The sequence below is a fragment of the Odontesthes bonariensis genome, chromosome 16 (assembly GCF_027942865.1).
Source record: "Odontesthes bonariensis isolate fOdoBon6 chromosome 16, fOdoBon6.hap1, whole genome shotgun sequence".
NCBI classification, from domain to species: domain Eukaryota; kingdom Metazoa; phylum Chordata; class Actinopteri; order Atheriniformes; family Atherinopsidae; genus Odontesthes; species Odontesthes bonariensis.
The window spans coordinates 16,552,067-16,569,154 of record NC_134521.1 but is presented as its reverse complement, the minus strand read 5'-3'; the positions used below and the strand labels follow the sequence as shown (position 1 = coordinate 16,569,154).

The window sequence follows — 17,088 nt, the reverse complement described above, 5'->3', positions numbered from 1 at the left end:
AAGATTTGGATAAAAATGAACAAAAACGCCTGTAAAATACCCTTTAATTTGGTCGATCTCTTGTCTAACATGCTTTCCCCCCATTTGTTTGTCTTTTATTTAATTCATGTGAGGACGTGTGAAAACTTTGAATTGTTTCGTGACTGATAGGTGTTATGTAAATTAATTATATCATACAAAATGGGTGAATAGTGATTAACTGTCAGTTAAAACTGAAATGTTTTTAATGATTTCTGATTGTAAATTTGAACAAGTCTCTGTTGAAAATAATTTCTCAAACCCTCAATAGATACATTTCTTCATGTCTATGATCAATTACTTCTTCAAATTTTCAGTTTATTCTCTGAAACACTGCGTATATGGTTGAGCACAAAAACTGAGGTCAGAAATTTCGACAGGATATTTACATTTCCACGGTATCAATTGGGATATAGATGACTTGATATTTGAAAGCTTCCTGGTAGATTTATTTAAATGAAAGAAAAATTATTTAGTTTTGTGGGACTGTTTTGACCCTTATGGGTCCGCATTTTTGGTCTTGAAAGAATGTTTCACTGGCTGGAGAAGTAAAGGTTATGTATGGGGATAATAGTAGATGCTGCTCAAGATCAAAGCTGTAACTTAAAAAGAGGGGGTACAAAGCATTAGGAGGGTCAGGTGAGGTTGTTAAAGCAGTAAAAGTCCTTTGGTGGAGTACCCTTGCAGAAAAGTAATTCCAGATGAGCTAGCTGGGAGCACAGCATGTTTGCTGCATAGTCTGGCATAAATGTGTCTGGTTTTGTTTGCTCTTTGTGGTCATCTGCAGCATGTTGATGGGCATGCTGTGTATAACCACACCACATGTGATAAACAGGACTCCTGCATAGTATGTGGACGAGAAAACTAAAATTAGCACTGTCATAAACGCTGTTTCTAACAGTAATGTCATATGGTTTTGATGACGGTACACAGGCACACTAGCATGTTTGACAAATTTCTATCTGGAGTCCAGAAAATTATCTTTCTTTTGGTTCTGAAGGAATGACAACCAGAAATATGTCTATCTGGTCATGCAAAGTAATTATGCTGAGCATTTTACGTTTCTTTGTCATTGTTTGTACCACAATTGTTTGTTTCCACCATCACGTCCTCTACTCACTGAGGTAACTGGATTGCTCTCTCAGTCTTACGTGCCACAGTAATCACTGGCCTCCCTGGACTTTATGTTAAAACCTTGACAGTAAGAGGCACGCTCTGACGGCTGCCCAGAATGAGAAGAAAAATGATTTCACATAAGCTGTAGACATCGGGAGGGGAAGTCAAATCCATCCATCCCACAATACAGACATTCACTGCTAACATTAACAGAATCTGAATAAAATAAAATAAAATCAGAAAAGATTTTATTGCCAAGTAATTTTCACATCACAAGGAATTTGGCCTGGTCTGTTTGGTGCAATAAAAAATAAAAAATAAAAATAATATATATATATATAAAATAATAATAAAATAAAATAATAAAATGTAAAATAATAAAAATATATGTACAAAGTATTAGTAAGCTGAGGGCAGAAGAGTGCGTTAATGTAACACACATACATGCAATACTGAATACTTATATATTGCATACTTGGACTAGGACTATGATTGTGCCTTTGCTTTTTGCAGATGATGTGGTACTATTGGCCACATTGAGCTGAGACCTCCAGCTTGGACTGGGGGCAGCTGGGGTGAAAATTAGCACCACCAAGTCGAGGTTATGGTCCCCCATCGGAAAGGTTGTATTGCTCTCACCGCATTGTCGCTGCCTAAGAGGAAGGAAATTAGGTATCTTGAGGTCTAGCTCATTAGAGGAGCGAGAACAGAACATTAGGTTGATAGGGTAATTGTAGCCATGTCTGCAGTGATGTGGAGCTGTACCTATCTTTTGTGGTGTTGAGAGAGCTGAGCCGAAAAGCAAAGTTCTTAATTTACCAGTCAGGCTACGTTCAATCAAGCTAGTTTTAATCAAAAGAATGAAATCATAAAAACAGGTGACCGAAATGAGCTTCCTTTGAAGGGTGGCTGAGCTCACTCCTTGGAATAGTGTGAGGAGCTCAGTCATCAGGCAAGGGGGTCAAAGCAGAGCCGCTGCTCCTCTGCACTGAAAGGAGCAAGTTGAGGCGTTACGGGCATCTGATTAGGATGCTATCTGTTCTGGAAATGACCCACCAGAGGGAGGCCTCAGGTGAGACTCGGGACTCGCTGGAGACATTGTGCCTCTTGGCTGGCTTGGGAACACCTCAGTGTCCTCAGAGAAGAGCTGTAGGGTTTGGCTTGGGAGAGGGAGGTTTTCTCTGTTGTCCCTCAACCTGGTCTTGGATGAGCTGTAGAATGATGTGGTGTAAGAAAAGCAAAGTCGTTGCTCTATTCAGAAAGTCTACAGCTTGTACATCTGTTAGCAGAGATATTAATAGTGCTGTAATCAGGCCGATTTTTTTTGGTTTTGTAAGGGACTTTCTCAACTGCTACTGACTGGGCTGCCAAAGGAGACGATTAAGATATCAAAGTTCCTGCTTATTTTAAATGTTTTCCTCACTTCCTTAAGTTCCAGCAACTTGACATTTGTGGGCCTATTACACTGAAGCCAATAAACAAAAATTTCAATAGCGTTGCATAACCCACAGTGCTTCCAGGTGTTTTTACACACACTCTCAGTGTGACTATTGGCAATTTATCCATTTAATTCTGGTGTTGCTTAATTTGCAATGGAAAGATGAGAACACACATTACCAGCATTGGCATTTGTGAAAGGCAGTGTGAGACATTCCTAAGCAATATTTCTGAGAGGGCGTAATGTAATGACACACAACCCTGCACTGACGTGTAAAGCTGCACATAAGCACCACTCAGCACCTGAGGGTAAACTCTGGTGTTGAGGTGAGTCCGTGCTGTCAAATTTCAATTATTCCAAAGGTTGACTCAGTGATTCTCATATCAAGTGATGTGTTGGAGTATGAGGTACATTTATGCTATTCTCTCTTCTCTCAGGCATGCTTGGACTTATTGTCTTTCCTATAAGTGGTCACGTCCTGTAAAAAGGACGACACACCTGAATGACATTGACACATCTCCTGGGAAACGGAAGGTAGGAGAAATGAGGGAGTATGCCAAGCAACTATGCATATTATTATTACAACGCCACTCTGTCTTGTTATGACACGTAGACACAAAGAGAGAAGGATCTTTTTGTGTGTTTTATTAATTGAGTAAATCACCCTTAATTTGTGAATCCATTACATTTCATTACATTACGGTCATTTTGCAGACGCTTTTATCCAAAGCATGGAACCATGTTAAGATTTTTTTCTTTTAGATATTGGTGGACAAAAAGTAGATCTGATTTATCCTCCCAGAATAACAGAATAAATGATAATAATAATAATCTTAAACATGATTTATGGTTGGAAAAAAAAGGAACTATGCGACATAAAAAAAAGATAGAATCGTTTTTTTAAACCTTATATAATCTGACAGCTGACATAGTCCTTAATGGTCTTCAAAATGACAACAAATACACAAATTCTGGCTCGTCGAACGTCTGTGGTAAAACTCAGCCGAAAGAGCAAAGTATGCCCGTGTTTCTTCACCAGTATCGCCACCTGGCATCAGCCATTAGACTGTCATGTTTGCCGTGTTGGCACTGTGTGGGCAGGAAGAGCAGAGGCTTCTGAAAACTATGCTCTGTTGAAATGCCCACACATCATAACTTAGTTCAGCTCAACACAGGAAGATGTGTTTTACTGTGTCAAATTAAATCTGAGAAACAGTTTATCTGAACACAGTAATGGTTTGAATAGCTACATTTCAATAATTGTAAATCATCAACACGAGAGGCCATCTAAGTGCCTGTTGATAAGTTTAGTAGACACTTGATCACTCCGAAGAGACCCTGTGATCTAATTTAAATCAGCCCAATAACCTCCCCTCAGATGGAGTGAATCATGTAGAGTACGAAGCTGCTGATAAGCCTGTTTGATCTCAGCATGCCAAAGCCACAATAAAGGAAACAAAGGCTTTAGGAATCAGGGCTTTGCACTAACCGCAGTTAAGACATACGACTGCACACAAACATGTGCGTATAACAGAGACGCGGATATATTCACAAACCGTTGTGTTGGTCACTTCTGAATACAAAAAGTACATCTGTACTGTAGACGATAGATAGGTTTATGCTTGAGCTGAAACTTACATTTTACATTTTCAGCGAAGACACATTTAATTTTTTTTCTTCATCTACATGTTTCTCTTCGCTTTGTGGACTTACCAACATTAGGCCTGGAGTCTGAGTCCAAATAGCTTTTACAACCTATGAAAAATACTTTGCTTTAAACAATCATTTGTGTCTTTTTCCTCATAAAATAAGTTCAGCTTCCTGATAATCTTATCGAAACATAATTGAATCTATGAAAATCCTATCTCAGCGTACATGCTCTGAAGGATTAAAGCTTGGCTTTACACATGTAAGCTGCAAACTGGACCTGGACCCATGATAACTTCGCTTCTTGAGCTCTGAATGAATAAATCAGAACATTGATCATTTGTATTTGTTTCAACTGAGTGAATACTTAACTCTTTGAAAAAGCTAGCCTTTGGTGAGCATTTTTGTACCATTTGATCTGCCTGCTCACTCCACCGTGGTCAGATAGACCCCCTGGCTGCTTCTTTCTCAAATAAAAAAAAGGGACCTCAATATGATTTTGATTTTTGATTTTTTTTTTCAAAGAGGGAAAAGAAACCCACATGGTCAGCATAATTTAATGAGACAGAGTGTGAAAGGAACCAAGTGGATAACCAAATGCAGAGTAGGCTTGTGGGTGGGTGGTGGATGAAGTCGGTAATATTTCAGCATCCCCCGGTGGTTAGCCTGCTGACAAGGAGGGGAAAAAAACTGGAGTGAGAGACATTGAGGGAGGTGGTGAGTGTAGGGGGTGGGTGGGTGGGACGATCGCTGTGCCAGAAATGAAACCAGCGTCACTGGTTTTAACTGTAGTATATGTGTAGCTTATAGAGCGATCACAGAGGGTATAGGAGGAAGGACAATAGCAGAGTCATTATTTAAATATCCACTCATCGGCCTGTTTAGACAGGCAGGATTTGCATGTTGGCTTTGCAGCCAGAGCCCCAGGGCAAGGCGAGATGGGGTGGGTGGAAATAGTAGTCTTCTCAGTGCTGTGGGTGTGGCTGCACTGGGAACAGGGAAGGACTCAGCACAGGTCACACATCGAACCTCAGGACACAAGATCACGCTGTGTTCACGTGCACCGAAAGATAGGTTCCTCTTTTGTTTTCATTTCAAATGAAACTGAACTCAGGTCTGGATTGAATTATGTAAAAATCTATATAGACAAATATAAAATGTACAAATACGTAATACCTCATTTTAGAGTTATGTCACATCAATATAAACAAATCAGTACAAGAATCACCCCAACAAGTTATCTTGAACTGGTTGAATAACAGAAATTAATACAAACTCTAATTTTAAGAATAGTGAGTTCAAATACAGTTTTGATTTGTGACAAGAACATAAGCGCAGCTATATTTCAGAACTCACAGTTCAGTCTTAACTTGGAATCTGAAATGGAGATGATGTCACTCTGGAGAGGGCAAATCAGTAATTCGATAACTGTTTGCATGTGAAACATTAGACGTTGAAATAGGAGTTGTGATGGACTCGTTCTCCTCCTTTTCCCTCTTTCTTGGCTGACATGTGAGATTCTTTGGAGGCTCAAGGGTCAGCATGGACCCAGTGTTGTGAAGACTCATCACATAATGAACAGAACACCAAATGCTCTTTTCAACAAACTTTATTGATATTAAAATCAGAGGAAAATATTACAAAGCATACACCTTTAAAAGATCCAAGGTACAGACGTCTGTCAAAGAAGAAATACAGGCCCTCACACAGGGAAATATAAACGACATTTCTAGACAAACATGCACACACACATTCAGATAGTCGTGCCAAAAGGGGGCTCCCTTATGGAACAGGACATCCTGAAACTGCCAAGAAAAACATTCCTTATGCCAGCAGGCCATTCCAGTGTTATTCCAGTGATTTTGCTTTAATGATCAAGAAAAAGTTTGACCCTTTTTTGCTGCAGTCTAGAAAAAGAAGAATTTAAAATAAAACTGAGGCTTTGTGGCCACAGGTCAAGTGATGATTTTCAGCTTTGTATAATTACCTATTTGCTGCCCTTAAAAAGCACTCTCTGAAAAGAGTTGTTCCAATAAAATGCAGCCTCCTCCAAAAGAGTGGGTATTGAGCAACAGAAGAAAGTTTTCAGAACAACAGAAGAGGGAAGTGTAAAAGGGAAGGTGGGAGCTGGGTAAGCACTTCGTGTACTATACCTAGGACTGGGTGTCACAATGTGGTGTGTTGCAATAAGGTGTGTACTATTTGGCTTCTCTGGCAATTTAAGAGGATTGAGCCAACTCTCGCAAACACAGAAGTACACCACTGACATCACTACATCTGCATTTGCAAATACGCGAAAATACAGTTCCTCACATTAAGCCACATAAAAACCCTCACAGGCGTCAGCACAGAGGAAATAAACAATAGACCCACGTCTCCGACGTTTCACAAGCGGTTGGGATAAAGGGAAGTGACATCGTTTCACACACCTCTGAATGGGAACTGATGCTAACTGAAACAATGACACTAACAGAAGGAGGACACAACAGGATGCTGGTCAGATGAAAGAGCCCGAAATGTCAGACAGCCTACAGACTGTTGTCGCCTTGCAATCTTAACAGCCAACACCAGTCTGATAAGCTATCTGACAGGCCGAGAGAGTGAAGGACATGCCTGAGACATATACATGAACAGATACAACAACAATGGAAAAAAACAAAAAAACAAACAACAAATAAAGACAATCCTAATCCTACTTACCGTGGAAGGAGAAAAAGAGGAGATGCGAATGTTCTAGACGAGAGCTGGTGCAGAGCACAGGGTTCACTTCGCTCAACAGTACCCCTCTGTTTTGAATCTACTCGAGTGATTCGTCTCCTGGCTCCGTGACTGGGGCAGTGCAACGAGTTCATTTGAAGGTTCAGCTGAGGTAACGGCACAGACGTGCGCTTGAGAGTTTTTTTTCCCCCTGCTGCATGTGCCTGCTCTAGCGCCCACTGCTCTCAGTCCAGCGTAGCACAGCACAGCAGCGGTACAGAGAGGGGGAAGAAAATAGCACATTTCGCCTGCAATTACAGGGAAAAAAGGAGGGTACCGAACATACGGAGAGCCAGCTGATGTTATCAAATGAGAACAAAAAAAAAAAACAGCTAAAAAGAATATTAATTAGATTAAATGTAGCTTGCCTTTTAAAACTGCTCATGTGGTGTCAGAAATGATCTTCCTGTCCTCATCTGGGGAAAAGGGGCTTTTTTAAAATGCCCCCAGACGAGTGAAGACAAAGAACACTTATCGTGAAACTGAGACAGCTTCTAAGTTAAAGACAACAGCTACTATCTCGCTCACTAAGACTGCCAGGCAGTAGTCTATTAGTGGAGTATCCGCTTTAATCCATAAAAGATAAAAGGGAGAGCAACAAATGTGACAGCCACACTATCGCTGTCTCCCTCTCCGTCTCACACACAGTTGTAGATCTGATCCAATATATATGACTGCATCTGGTAAAGTAGCCTCGGGCTGACTCATGCGCTCTCTTCCTGGAAGCAGAACAATAAAGGCAGACAAAGGGGACCAGCAGGACGATTCATGGTTGATTTATCTTTTTTCATTCAAAAGTATTACGATGAGCTTTACCGCTTACACAAAAGAATCTTAAAGTGGTCATCTCAAAGTGCCATGTACAGCCTGAAACAATCATTAACATCCCTTCTACAACTGACTTACAACAGCACAACAAGTAGACATGGGATGGTTTTGAAGAAGACAATGCTACATGTCTTATCCAACCAGAATTATTACTGAGCAACAACTTAACATACAGTAATAGATACAGACTATCTTATCAATAACCTAGCAAATACAGATAATAAAAAAAGAGATAATTAAATGATTTTGCACCGTTTTTCAAACCACAACACAATTAAAACAACCCTAGCTTAGTCAGATAAAGTGAATTCAAGTTTCCTGATGGACGCAAAATAATTTTAAGTTCTTCTTTTGGAATAAACTGTACAACTTAAGGCTGTACTGGGGAGACTTAATGCCAACCGCTTCTTCTCACATGCTCGGGAACAGTTAAAAGCACCAACAGGGACACTTTCACAAGGGAACAGCTTGCACACACTCATCGCAGTAAGCACCTACCTTACAGGAAAAAGATAGAAGAAATCACTATCAAATGCAAAGCCTTCACCAACAAGTAAATGGAGGTCCAATTTCAAAAATAAGCATGCCGCTACAGTAGCAAGAGAGAAGAGGATAATTTGCTTCAGATAATGGTGGAGTATCAGCCAGGAGCGAGAGCAGATACGAGCAAAGGAGTGGTGGAAGCTCGGAGAAAGCTCCTGAAGTTGATGGTGATCTCCTGCTGGCCTTCACTCTGTCTTGCTCTCCGAGTACTTCTCTTGCTGCTTGCGCTTGGCGTAGCTCTGCGCCATGGAGTTGACAATGGAACAGACAAAGAAGCATACCATGATGACCACAACCTTCTCGAAGAGCCAGGACAGCCAGCTCTCCTCCTGCCAGAAACCAGAGAGAGAACACAGAGAAAGAGAGGAGCTCAGTCAGTAAAGCTGAGGGCCACCCCCTTCACCCCCACACCCTGCTCTCCCCTCTACTCCTGATGCTGTAGGCTAGGTGGGGATCCAGCTCCATGTGCAGGACAGATAGAGATCAGGGGTAATAAAACACGCGGCAGCCCCCACCGTCCTCCCTCCTAACGCCCCCACTGACCCCAGCCTGCAGCCTGCCTCCTCCAAGTTAAATTGCCTTGCTTCTCTCCAGTAACTGCTAGAGGCTCAAGTTACAAGAAAAAAGGAACATTGTTCTAGAAAATGCCTTAATCTGTCCTTGTGCAACACAAAGTCTATCCCTTTTTTTTTCTCTTTTCCTTGTAAGCACATAAAAAAGAAAAATACTTTTCAATGAATCACTCAGCACAAGAGGGAAAAAAGAGGGAGTGAGTATCAGACGAGGGGAAAAAAGCTTTGAAAAAGAAATAGGCTTCAGCTACAACTGGCTCTTTTTGTTCTAGACAGGGGGTTTTTGATGGATTGTCACTGGCGGGGGGGGGGGGGGGGGGGGGGGCACCCCGGTCTACAGTTAGAGCTGGGTTCAGGCGGGGCAGTGAGTGCAAGTGTGTGTGTGACACATAGGGGAGTGACCACACTCACACACACTCTTCCAATTGGTAAAATGGAGCATGAGTCAGCACGCCCCGCGCTACAGTAGTACAGTTCAATACAAGCCATACCCCACACTGGCCCCTCTCCTCCTCCCCCCTTACTCCTCCCTCCCTTCAAGCCCGTCCAAGGCAGTGCTAACCTACTCTGTCTTTCTGGGCCTAAACAAGCCTCTTGTAATTTACCGTATCACTTCAGGTTTTTGGTCAAATCTACAAAAACATCCTATTGGTCTCACAGGGAGTTAAATATAAAAAAATAACATATATATATATATATATATATATATATATATGAGTTGTAGAATATAAGTGAAAGCAAGTTGCACAGGTACAGCAGGTATGAAAAGAAAGCAAACAAATGATGTAGATGACAGAAAATAGTTCAGAGATATAAAGAATAAAAAAAAAGAAAAGAAGAAGAGACAAATATCTTTTTAAAAAAGTGGAGGGAAAAGGTGTAAAAGAGGCAAAAGTAAGGGGGCCACATTCTTTTCTTGGCGCGCACACGTGAATGAATAGAAACTGTGAGCTGGGGGCTGAGACCCCTGTACTTACAGTTGGGATCCCCTCTCCGGTGAGATGGTGCAGCTTGGCCTTCTGGGCCTCCAAGTACTCCCTGAAGGGCTTCTGCAGTGCCGCACCCAGCAGTGGAACAGCTCTGTTTCCACCAACCGAGGAGGGTAGGGTGGGTGGGGTGGGGGGGGGACACAGAAAGAGAGGAGGGGAAGGGGGGAGAAGGGGGTGGGGTGGTGGGGCACAAATCACGTCACATCATTGTTACTCACCAGCCCAAGGGCAGCAACAAAGGGAGGCATGCTGTCCTATCTCCTGTACAGTGTCGGCCTGCTTCCTCTCTCCGAGAAGAGAGAAAGACGGCGAGAGCAGCGCGTGCGATCCCTTCATTGCTCATCCCCACAAAAACACACATGTAAACACACACACACACGCACGCATACATACATACACACACGCAGACAAAAAAAAGAAAAGGAAAAAAAAAGGACTGATTGTAACACAGCGACAGAAAATAGTGACACTCAAAAAGGAACTAAATTAAAAAGAGCAAAAATAAAGTTGGCTGGTCCTCATACGGCAGCTGCGGCAGCAGTAGTCGCTCATATTCTGCTCCGCTCTCCCCTCTCTGCTCATACACACATACTCGGCTTCCTCTCCCGCTCGCTCACTCACACACACACGTCGGTGAACCCGTTCAACTCCCCTGCAGTGCCTCCTCTGCCGCTGCAGCGAGGAGAAATGAATGACTTCTCAGAACTCTCACATTTATCACTGGCGGTTCCTGTAAGAACTGGTTTCAGCCAATTAATGAGGAAGTGAGTCGTACCCAAGCCGTGTCATCACTGGCTGAGACCTGAGGGGATGGCCTACAGAGGGAGGGTACTGCTTTAAGACGGCCCATATTAGGAAACCCTTTACAAGATTTAGCCACCAACTACAAGCATACTACTGAGCCCCCCCTTCCCAGCCCTCTAACACGCACACACATACAGAGTGTAAGAAAAAAAAAGACGTGAGAGATTGCAGAGAATGTCCTAGAATCGCGAATTAGTGGCCCATCTCTAGGCTGGAGTTAGTGATTAATCACTAAACAAATACATACTAAAGACCTTCACTAATTTTCTTTTGTACCTGTACTACTCCCCTGAGGTTACATTTCAACACGTTCCTTTTGTTCCACCTTTGCATCTTTTGTTCATATTGGGGAGGCATCATCAAAGCTCAAAGGCACATAAAAGATTTTAGGGCAGGTTTGCGTGGGCAGCCGTGTCACATACGGTTGAGTTTATGGCTGATAACTTTCTCTGAAGGAGGCAACTCATTTCCGTCCTCCCTCCACCTCTGCACACAGAGATACATCTACAGGCACCTATGTTCTGGCAAGAAAAAAAGACCCAGATCTTGTTAAATGATTGCATTTACAACAAGGAAGTCTTTAAGTAATGATTAACTTTACAACAGTGAATGAGCACAAAGCAAACAGGAAGTCTAACTCTTTACATTTCACCCTCGATTTTGATGAGTGACAAATAGTAGACAAGTTATCAAATTATAAAACTAGTTTTCTTTCTTTTCTTTTTTTTGGAGGGAAACAAACGCTATCATATTCCCATCCCCCACGTCAGTAAATTCCTTACATCACAACACAAAGAAACTTAGTAAAGTAAATCTAAACTATCGAAATTGGATGACAAGCCGAACAAGAGTTTGCACAAGGGGAGAAAATCAGAAAATTCAGGACAAATACACGAGTTCAGAACACAAGAAAAGAACAAAGAACGAGGGGAACAGCTTTCAGAAATGGCGGGCGAATCATCTCCTACACGATGAGCAATACTGAGTCATGAGTCTCTGCAAATCCACAAAGAAGCTCAAAGCCAGCAGCCTAAAACAGAAATTATTGCCACACGGTCAGGAGTGCCTCTTAGTCTCTTCTTTACATATCTGGTGATTTTGTATTTTTCGTCGGGGGACAATATTTTCGCTTTCTACAGAAAGTATTGAGAAATGGTTGGATTTAGGAATTTCTACTGTAGTTGTGTTCATAATTTACCCGTGAGTACCTGTGCTGAATGTCTTTGTGAAATGTGTGTGAAAGGAGTTCAGAAGATTACCTCTTTCTTAGTCTGAGATTAGGATGGCTTTCTTAGGTGAAATTAGGGGTGAATTTCTTTTGTTATCTATGCATGCATTAAATACATGTAATCAAGACTAAATGCTGTACAGTTACTGCTTTGTTTTTCATTGTCAGTAAAAGGCTTGGAAATTTAAAGCTCATTTTTCAAGTTTTCTTTAGTTGAGCTGGCGAAAGAGATGGGAAACATTTATTTAAAATTGGCAATATCAGTAAGATGGAACTTATTTCAACCAAACAACCGGTCTGTTAAAATCCCTTACTTTAAGCAGAGTAAAACCAATGTTTTCTATTTTATCTTTTTCCCTCTGTGAGACTTGAAAATCAGGGAAATAAATCAGTTTTAACAGAAAAATGTACAGGACTTTCCAAAAAGCAGAGAGCCAAAATGTTTCAACTCTAAAAATCTCTCGTAAATTTTTTAGCTCCAGTTTGAATTTCATTTAAAGCAAAAAACTCATCAAATTGAATTTCTGTGGCGGGTACAAATTGTTAAAAAGTAATAAAGCTGCACACTACTTCTAGTTTGGTACTTAAATGTGTTAAATTCCAACTTTTAAATAACAGTCACATCAAAACTTTAATCTTATTAAATGAAATGAAAAATCTTCCCAACATATACCATACAGTTAGAGCTATGATCTACTTTTTTGTCCATTAGTTCACCTAATCCTTTCACGTGGCTTTTATTGAGAGATATTAACAATGGATTTCCCCATAATTATTACATTGCATTATTCAAAGCTATAACATAACGTATTGTGTGTTCCATATGATGATTCTTTGAGTGTTTGCATCCAAAAATAAAAATGGAAATGATGCCTTTACTATCAAATATATAAAAAATCCACTTCAGCTTCACGTTTGAGACACTGCTCACTTTATTGTCATAGGGAAAAAAGATAGGATGGTGAAAAAGGATCATGATAACGACAAGGAAAAGTCTTCAAATGTGTTACAACAGTAAAACCCTGCATGTGTGGATCCAATCAAGCTTTAATAGTCGTGCTGTAATTGATTAAATTACTTCCAGAAGTTGTGTATAAAGCAGAAAAGCTTTTGCTTATATACATCCGCATAATAATGTTTTATATAGCAACACATAATTCTACGAATAAGCTGTGTGGATGGTAATTATTGAATTAATTAATATTGCACAGGGAGGCAGGTAGGCTTCTTGACATAAAAAAAACAAATTACAGTCATGTGATTTTCATCTTATCAATAAATCAATTCTGTGAAACACTATTACAAATCACTCTGTAGCAGTCAATAGTAAATATAAAAAAGTAACAGCAGGGGTACTTTATTTATTAATTTGTCAGATGGAATGAACAACAGAAGCAAAGGAGTTTTTTTTATTTATTTAAAATGCTACATTGTGACGAAAGTAAAAAATGTGCAACTCCTTAAACATGACGAAACCTGCTAACCGCCTTTTTTTCTGATGTTGGCAGAAAACACTGAGGATTTGTCTGGACTTCTGAGTTGAGATAAAAAAAAAAAAAATTCACATTTACCATCCATTCACACTTTCTTTGTTAGCACCTGTTAAATTTAAGTTTGCAAAATAACTTCAGTCTGAATATGGGAATGCCACATCACACAGGCAGACAGTATGATTAGCCCAACACAATGTAATCAGTATTTCTAAACATGAAATGTTTTTCATGTCCAGAGATACAGGAGAATCCAACAGCCCTGCCACCCTCCAATAAAACCAGTAAAGTTGTCACTTTTTCCATTTTTCTCCTCAGTGCGGTCTCACAGTTAATCTGTGCAACATAACCATGTGAACAAAAGGGAAAACTGTTTGACAATTTGTAGTGGTATGTTTTGTGAAATTCAACAGTGCTGCCCATCAGTGGACTTTACAGTCAAAGTTAATTATAAATGACCTCATCAAACCAACAAGTTTGGGCACATAATGTGCCTAAATATCCTGGGATGGTAAAGAGAGCTGATCCCCACACACACACACACACACACACACACACACAATGTATTTGAATGTTTCATGTCTTCATACGAAAATAAAATGTTATCAAATATCAAAGTAGTGCCTAATCTTACAGGCATGAAATGCAAAGATTGGGTAAGATTTAAATGAGAGAAAAACCTATTTCCTGTGAGATCTAACTATTGCACAGAATAAATACTCACAATCATCTACTATGCTTAGTGTTTCTTATAAAAACAAACAAACAAAAACATTTGTATGTTGTAGGTACAAAACAGCATTCTGTGCATCAAAAATTTGTATTTTTAAATGCATTTAAAAAAACAACAACTTTTTATTTGTGCTCCACTTTACTTTAATATATGTCTGGAGCAACCAGCGTTTGAAACTTCATTAACAAAGTAAGAAAGATTAGGAGAATGTCGAAACAAGGAAATAAAGTGGGAAACCCCCACGTCTTTTAGCTTCCTGCAGCATGATTATTGCTCCGAAGGGTTCATTTGTGAGCAACATCTTAGGCTCTTATTTTTTAACTAACCATCATTTCCTGCTGTTGTTCATGGAGCATGGAGCGTGTTTAGGCCTTCTGTGTTGGTTTTGTGGCAACTAAATTCCACAGGCCCTGAGTCAGAGGTAACCCTTGACATGTCTGCCCCTTCTGAGGGCTGCCACCTTCAGTAGCACATGAGAAACATTCATAAAATTCATGATTTCTTGTTCTTTATGTTAATGATATCCCGCAGGCATGCACGCACACGCACTCTCTCTCTCTCACACACACATGCCCTGACGTCCTGGGCAAGAGAAGATAGAGAACAAGGGCTCACATGACAGCCAAACCCTGGCCAGGTCCAGGGTTACGACATCATCACAACAACTGGCTTAGGCAATTGCTAGTGTTACCCAATGCTCCACAGGGCCATAGTTCACACCTAGCATAACAGCACCCACACTGCAAGACGGATACGCACAGTGTGGTAAATTTGGTGTTCTGACCTGCAGTGCTGAAGCTCTGACCTCTTCACCATCTCTGTGCAAAACACTGTTGCTCTGAATTTCTATTCATCAGCTCAAGGTTGAATAAATTATTATAGCTCGAGTTGATTAAGTGTTGGAATAATTGAATAATGGAATTAGGAGAGGGGAAGTGGGTTTCTCTTTATAGTAAGGAAAATTGTATTACACGTGCAAATGTGGTAAGGTAATATCTGCCTGTGTTTGCCTGTGGGTGAGTGTCTGTTCCTCCTCCAGTTCAACCAAGCTTTTTCCCAATGACTTCACCACTAAAACATGGAGCCCACTCCTGGATGGAGATCCCCCTGCCCTGGATGTTTATCACTTCCTTGCTCCACAGCCATCTGTGTCATCCAGCACACACACACACACAAAGAAATAGATATTATATACACAAGCTGGAACAAATGCTATCTTCTTGGGTATGCACATAGCTGACAGAAAAACAAGGGCCCCAATTATACAAGTCCACTATTCCTCTGAGTTCCCCAACAGCCACAAAAAAACAACCCCAATGATCCTCCCGTGTTTAGGCCAGCATGCCCACACAGACCCTCTTGGTCTGGGTGTGGAGGTGTGTGCAGTTGCTAGGTCACTGGGTAACCACACCTGGACCCTTCCGTTGGTGAAAAAGGGTTATTCAGTGAGTCAGATGTGACTGGAGACACATCCAGACAAGTAAGACTGAATGGCAGCAACAGGCAGGCCAGAAATAGAAGAGGAGGCAGATGAATTGCAAAGGATGAGGAGATGTGGGGCACCACTGGTTCTACATAATGTTATGTTTGGATGGATTCGCCACTGTATGGGATCTGTGGTGACCTTGTTTAATCCAGTCCTTGTTTGAGAGGAACACCTAATCACCACACCCACAATATTTCAACATGAATTTACACTTTGTTCATCCCAAATGAGACATTTTGGCAGAGACAGCCAGAAAAACGTAAAACACAGGAACATAGGGAGGATTTAAATGAACACATTATGACTTGTTAAATGTGAAAGACAAAATGCAACACAGATCAAGGACAGACAGTGGAAATGAATGGAAAATGGAATAGATGACAGGTGCCCTCTGAATGCAATGTACGTTTATCTTTAATCCAACACAGACACAAAACTGTTTCTGTGGTACATTTTTCACTGTACAGTACACTGTGGGACTGTATCGAGTTAGTGATGTACATCATATACACTGTGACGTGCTGCTTAAAGAACCACAAAGGTTACAGTACTCCGTCGATGGCAAAGCCACAATGTGCTCTTTATTTTCTGCTTTCGAAGCTACTGGAGCTGCTGTATAAGCGACTGCTTTACTAAACTACAAAAATGAAGGTCTGAGAAAGGAAACAGGATCCGTGGCACATGTTTTGTGAGCTTGATGCAAGTTAAAGGCAAATTATAGATCAGATATCCAAATAAGATGATCTGATTTACTTTCTGATCAGGAATACATAAAGTATAGCTGCAGCTGAATGTTTGAGCTTACATTGTACGAGTTGTGGTTAGAAGTCAGCAAAACCAAAGTGAAAGTGCCTGATGTTTTCGTGTCGGTATGCAATACCATGTCCTGTCTGTCCTGTCCTTTCCATGTCTTGAAAAAACACACAAAATATACAAGTTTGTAAATCAAATATTTTATTTTCCCATATAACAGTTATATTATATGGATGTGACCTAAGATAGCAGTTTAGTTCTTGATTTGAAGAGTCATAAACCCTGTCATAATACTTATATTTTATCGACTATAAAATTGTGATAAATTGTTGGTTGTTCTGGTTTTCATGCTGAGGCTTAACACAACAATCTGTTATTTTTCCAACTGGAGAACACAGTGCATATTTACTTTCAGACTGATTCCAAACAAGTCTCTTTACTATCTTTCCTCCCTTTTATTACTTGCTGCTGCAGAGAATAGAGCCGATTGGTGACAATAATTCTGTTTTGACTGAGGCATGATTGATGCCGGACGTCTGCCCAGCTGGCCTCTGAGTCAAGGCATGTCTGGGATGACTCCTCTCTCAGAAAACAGACGCAGTCACACATTCTCATGACAACTGGTGAAAGATACAGCACACATTACGATGTTCATGGGATTTACGAAACAATACACTTCAGTGGAT

General features: G+C 40.7%; 1 protein-coding gene across 4 annotated transcripts in view; it reads right to left on the bottom strand.

The window, feature by feature from the left end:
• Positions 1–5,812: 5,812 nt before the first annotated feature.
• LOC142401160 (vacuole membrane protein 1-like) overlaps positions 5,813–17,088 on the bottom strand; it is a 54,877-nt gene continuing 43,601 nt past the window's right edge. For all 4 annotated transcript variants that reach the window (XM_075486447.1, XM_075486446.1, XM_075486449.1 and 1 more), the window contains 2 exons: positions 9,897–9,999; positions 5,813–8,676 (listed from right to left, as the gene is read on the bottom strand). In XM_075486447.1, coding sequence (XP_075342562.1) covers positions 8,533–8,676; positions 9,897–9,999 — 247 coding nt within the window. In that variant the 3' untranslated portion in view covers positions 5,813–8,532. The remainder of the gene's footprint in view (positions 8,677–9,896; positions 10,000–17,088) is intronic.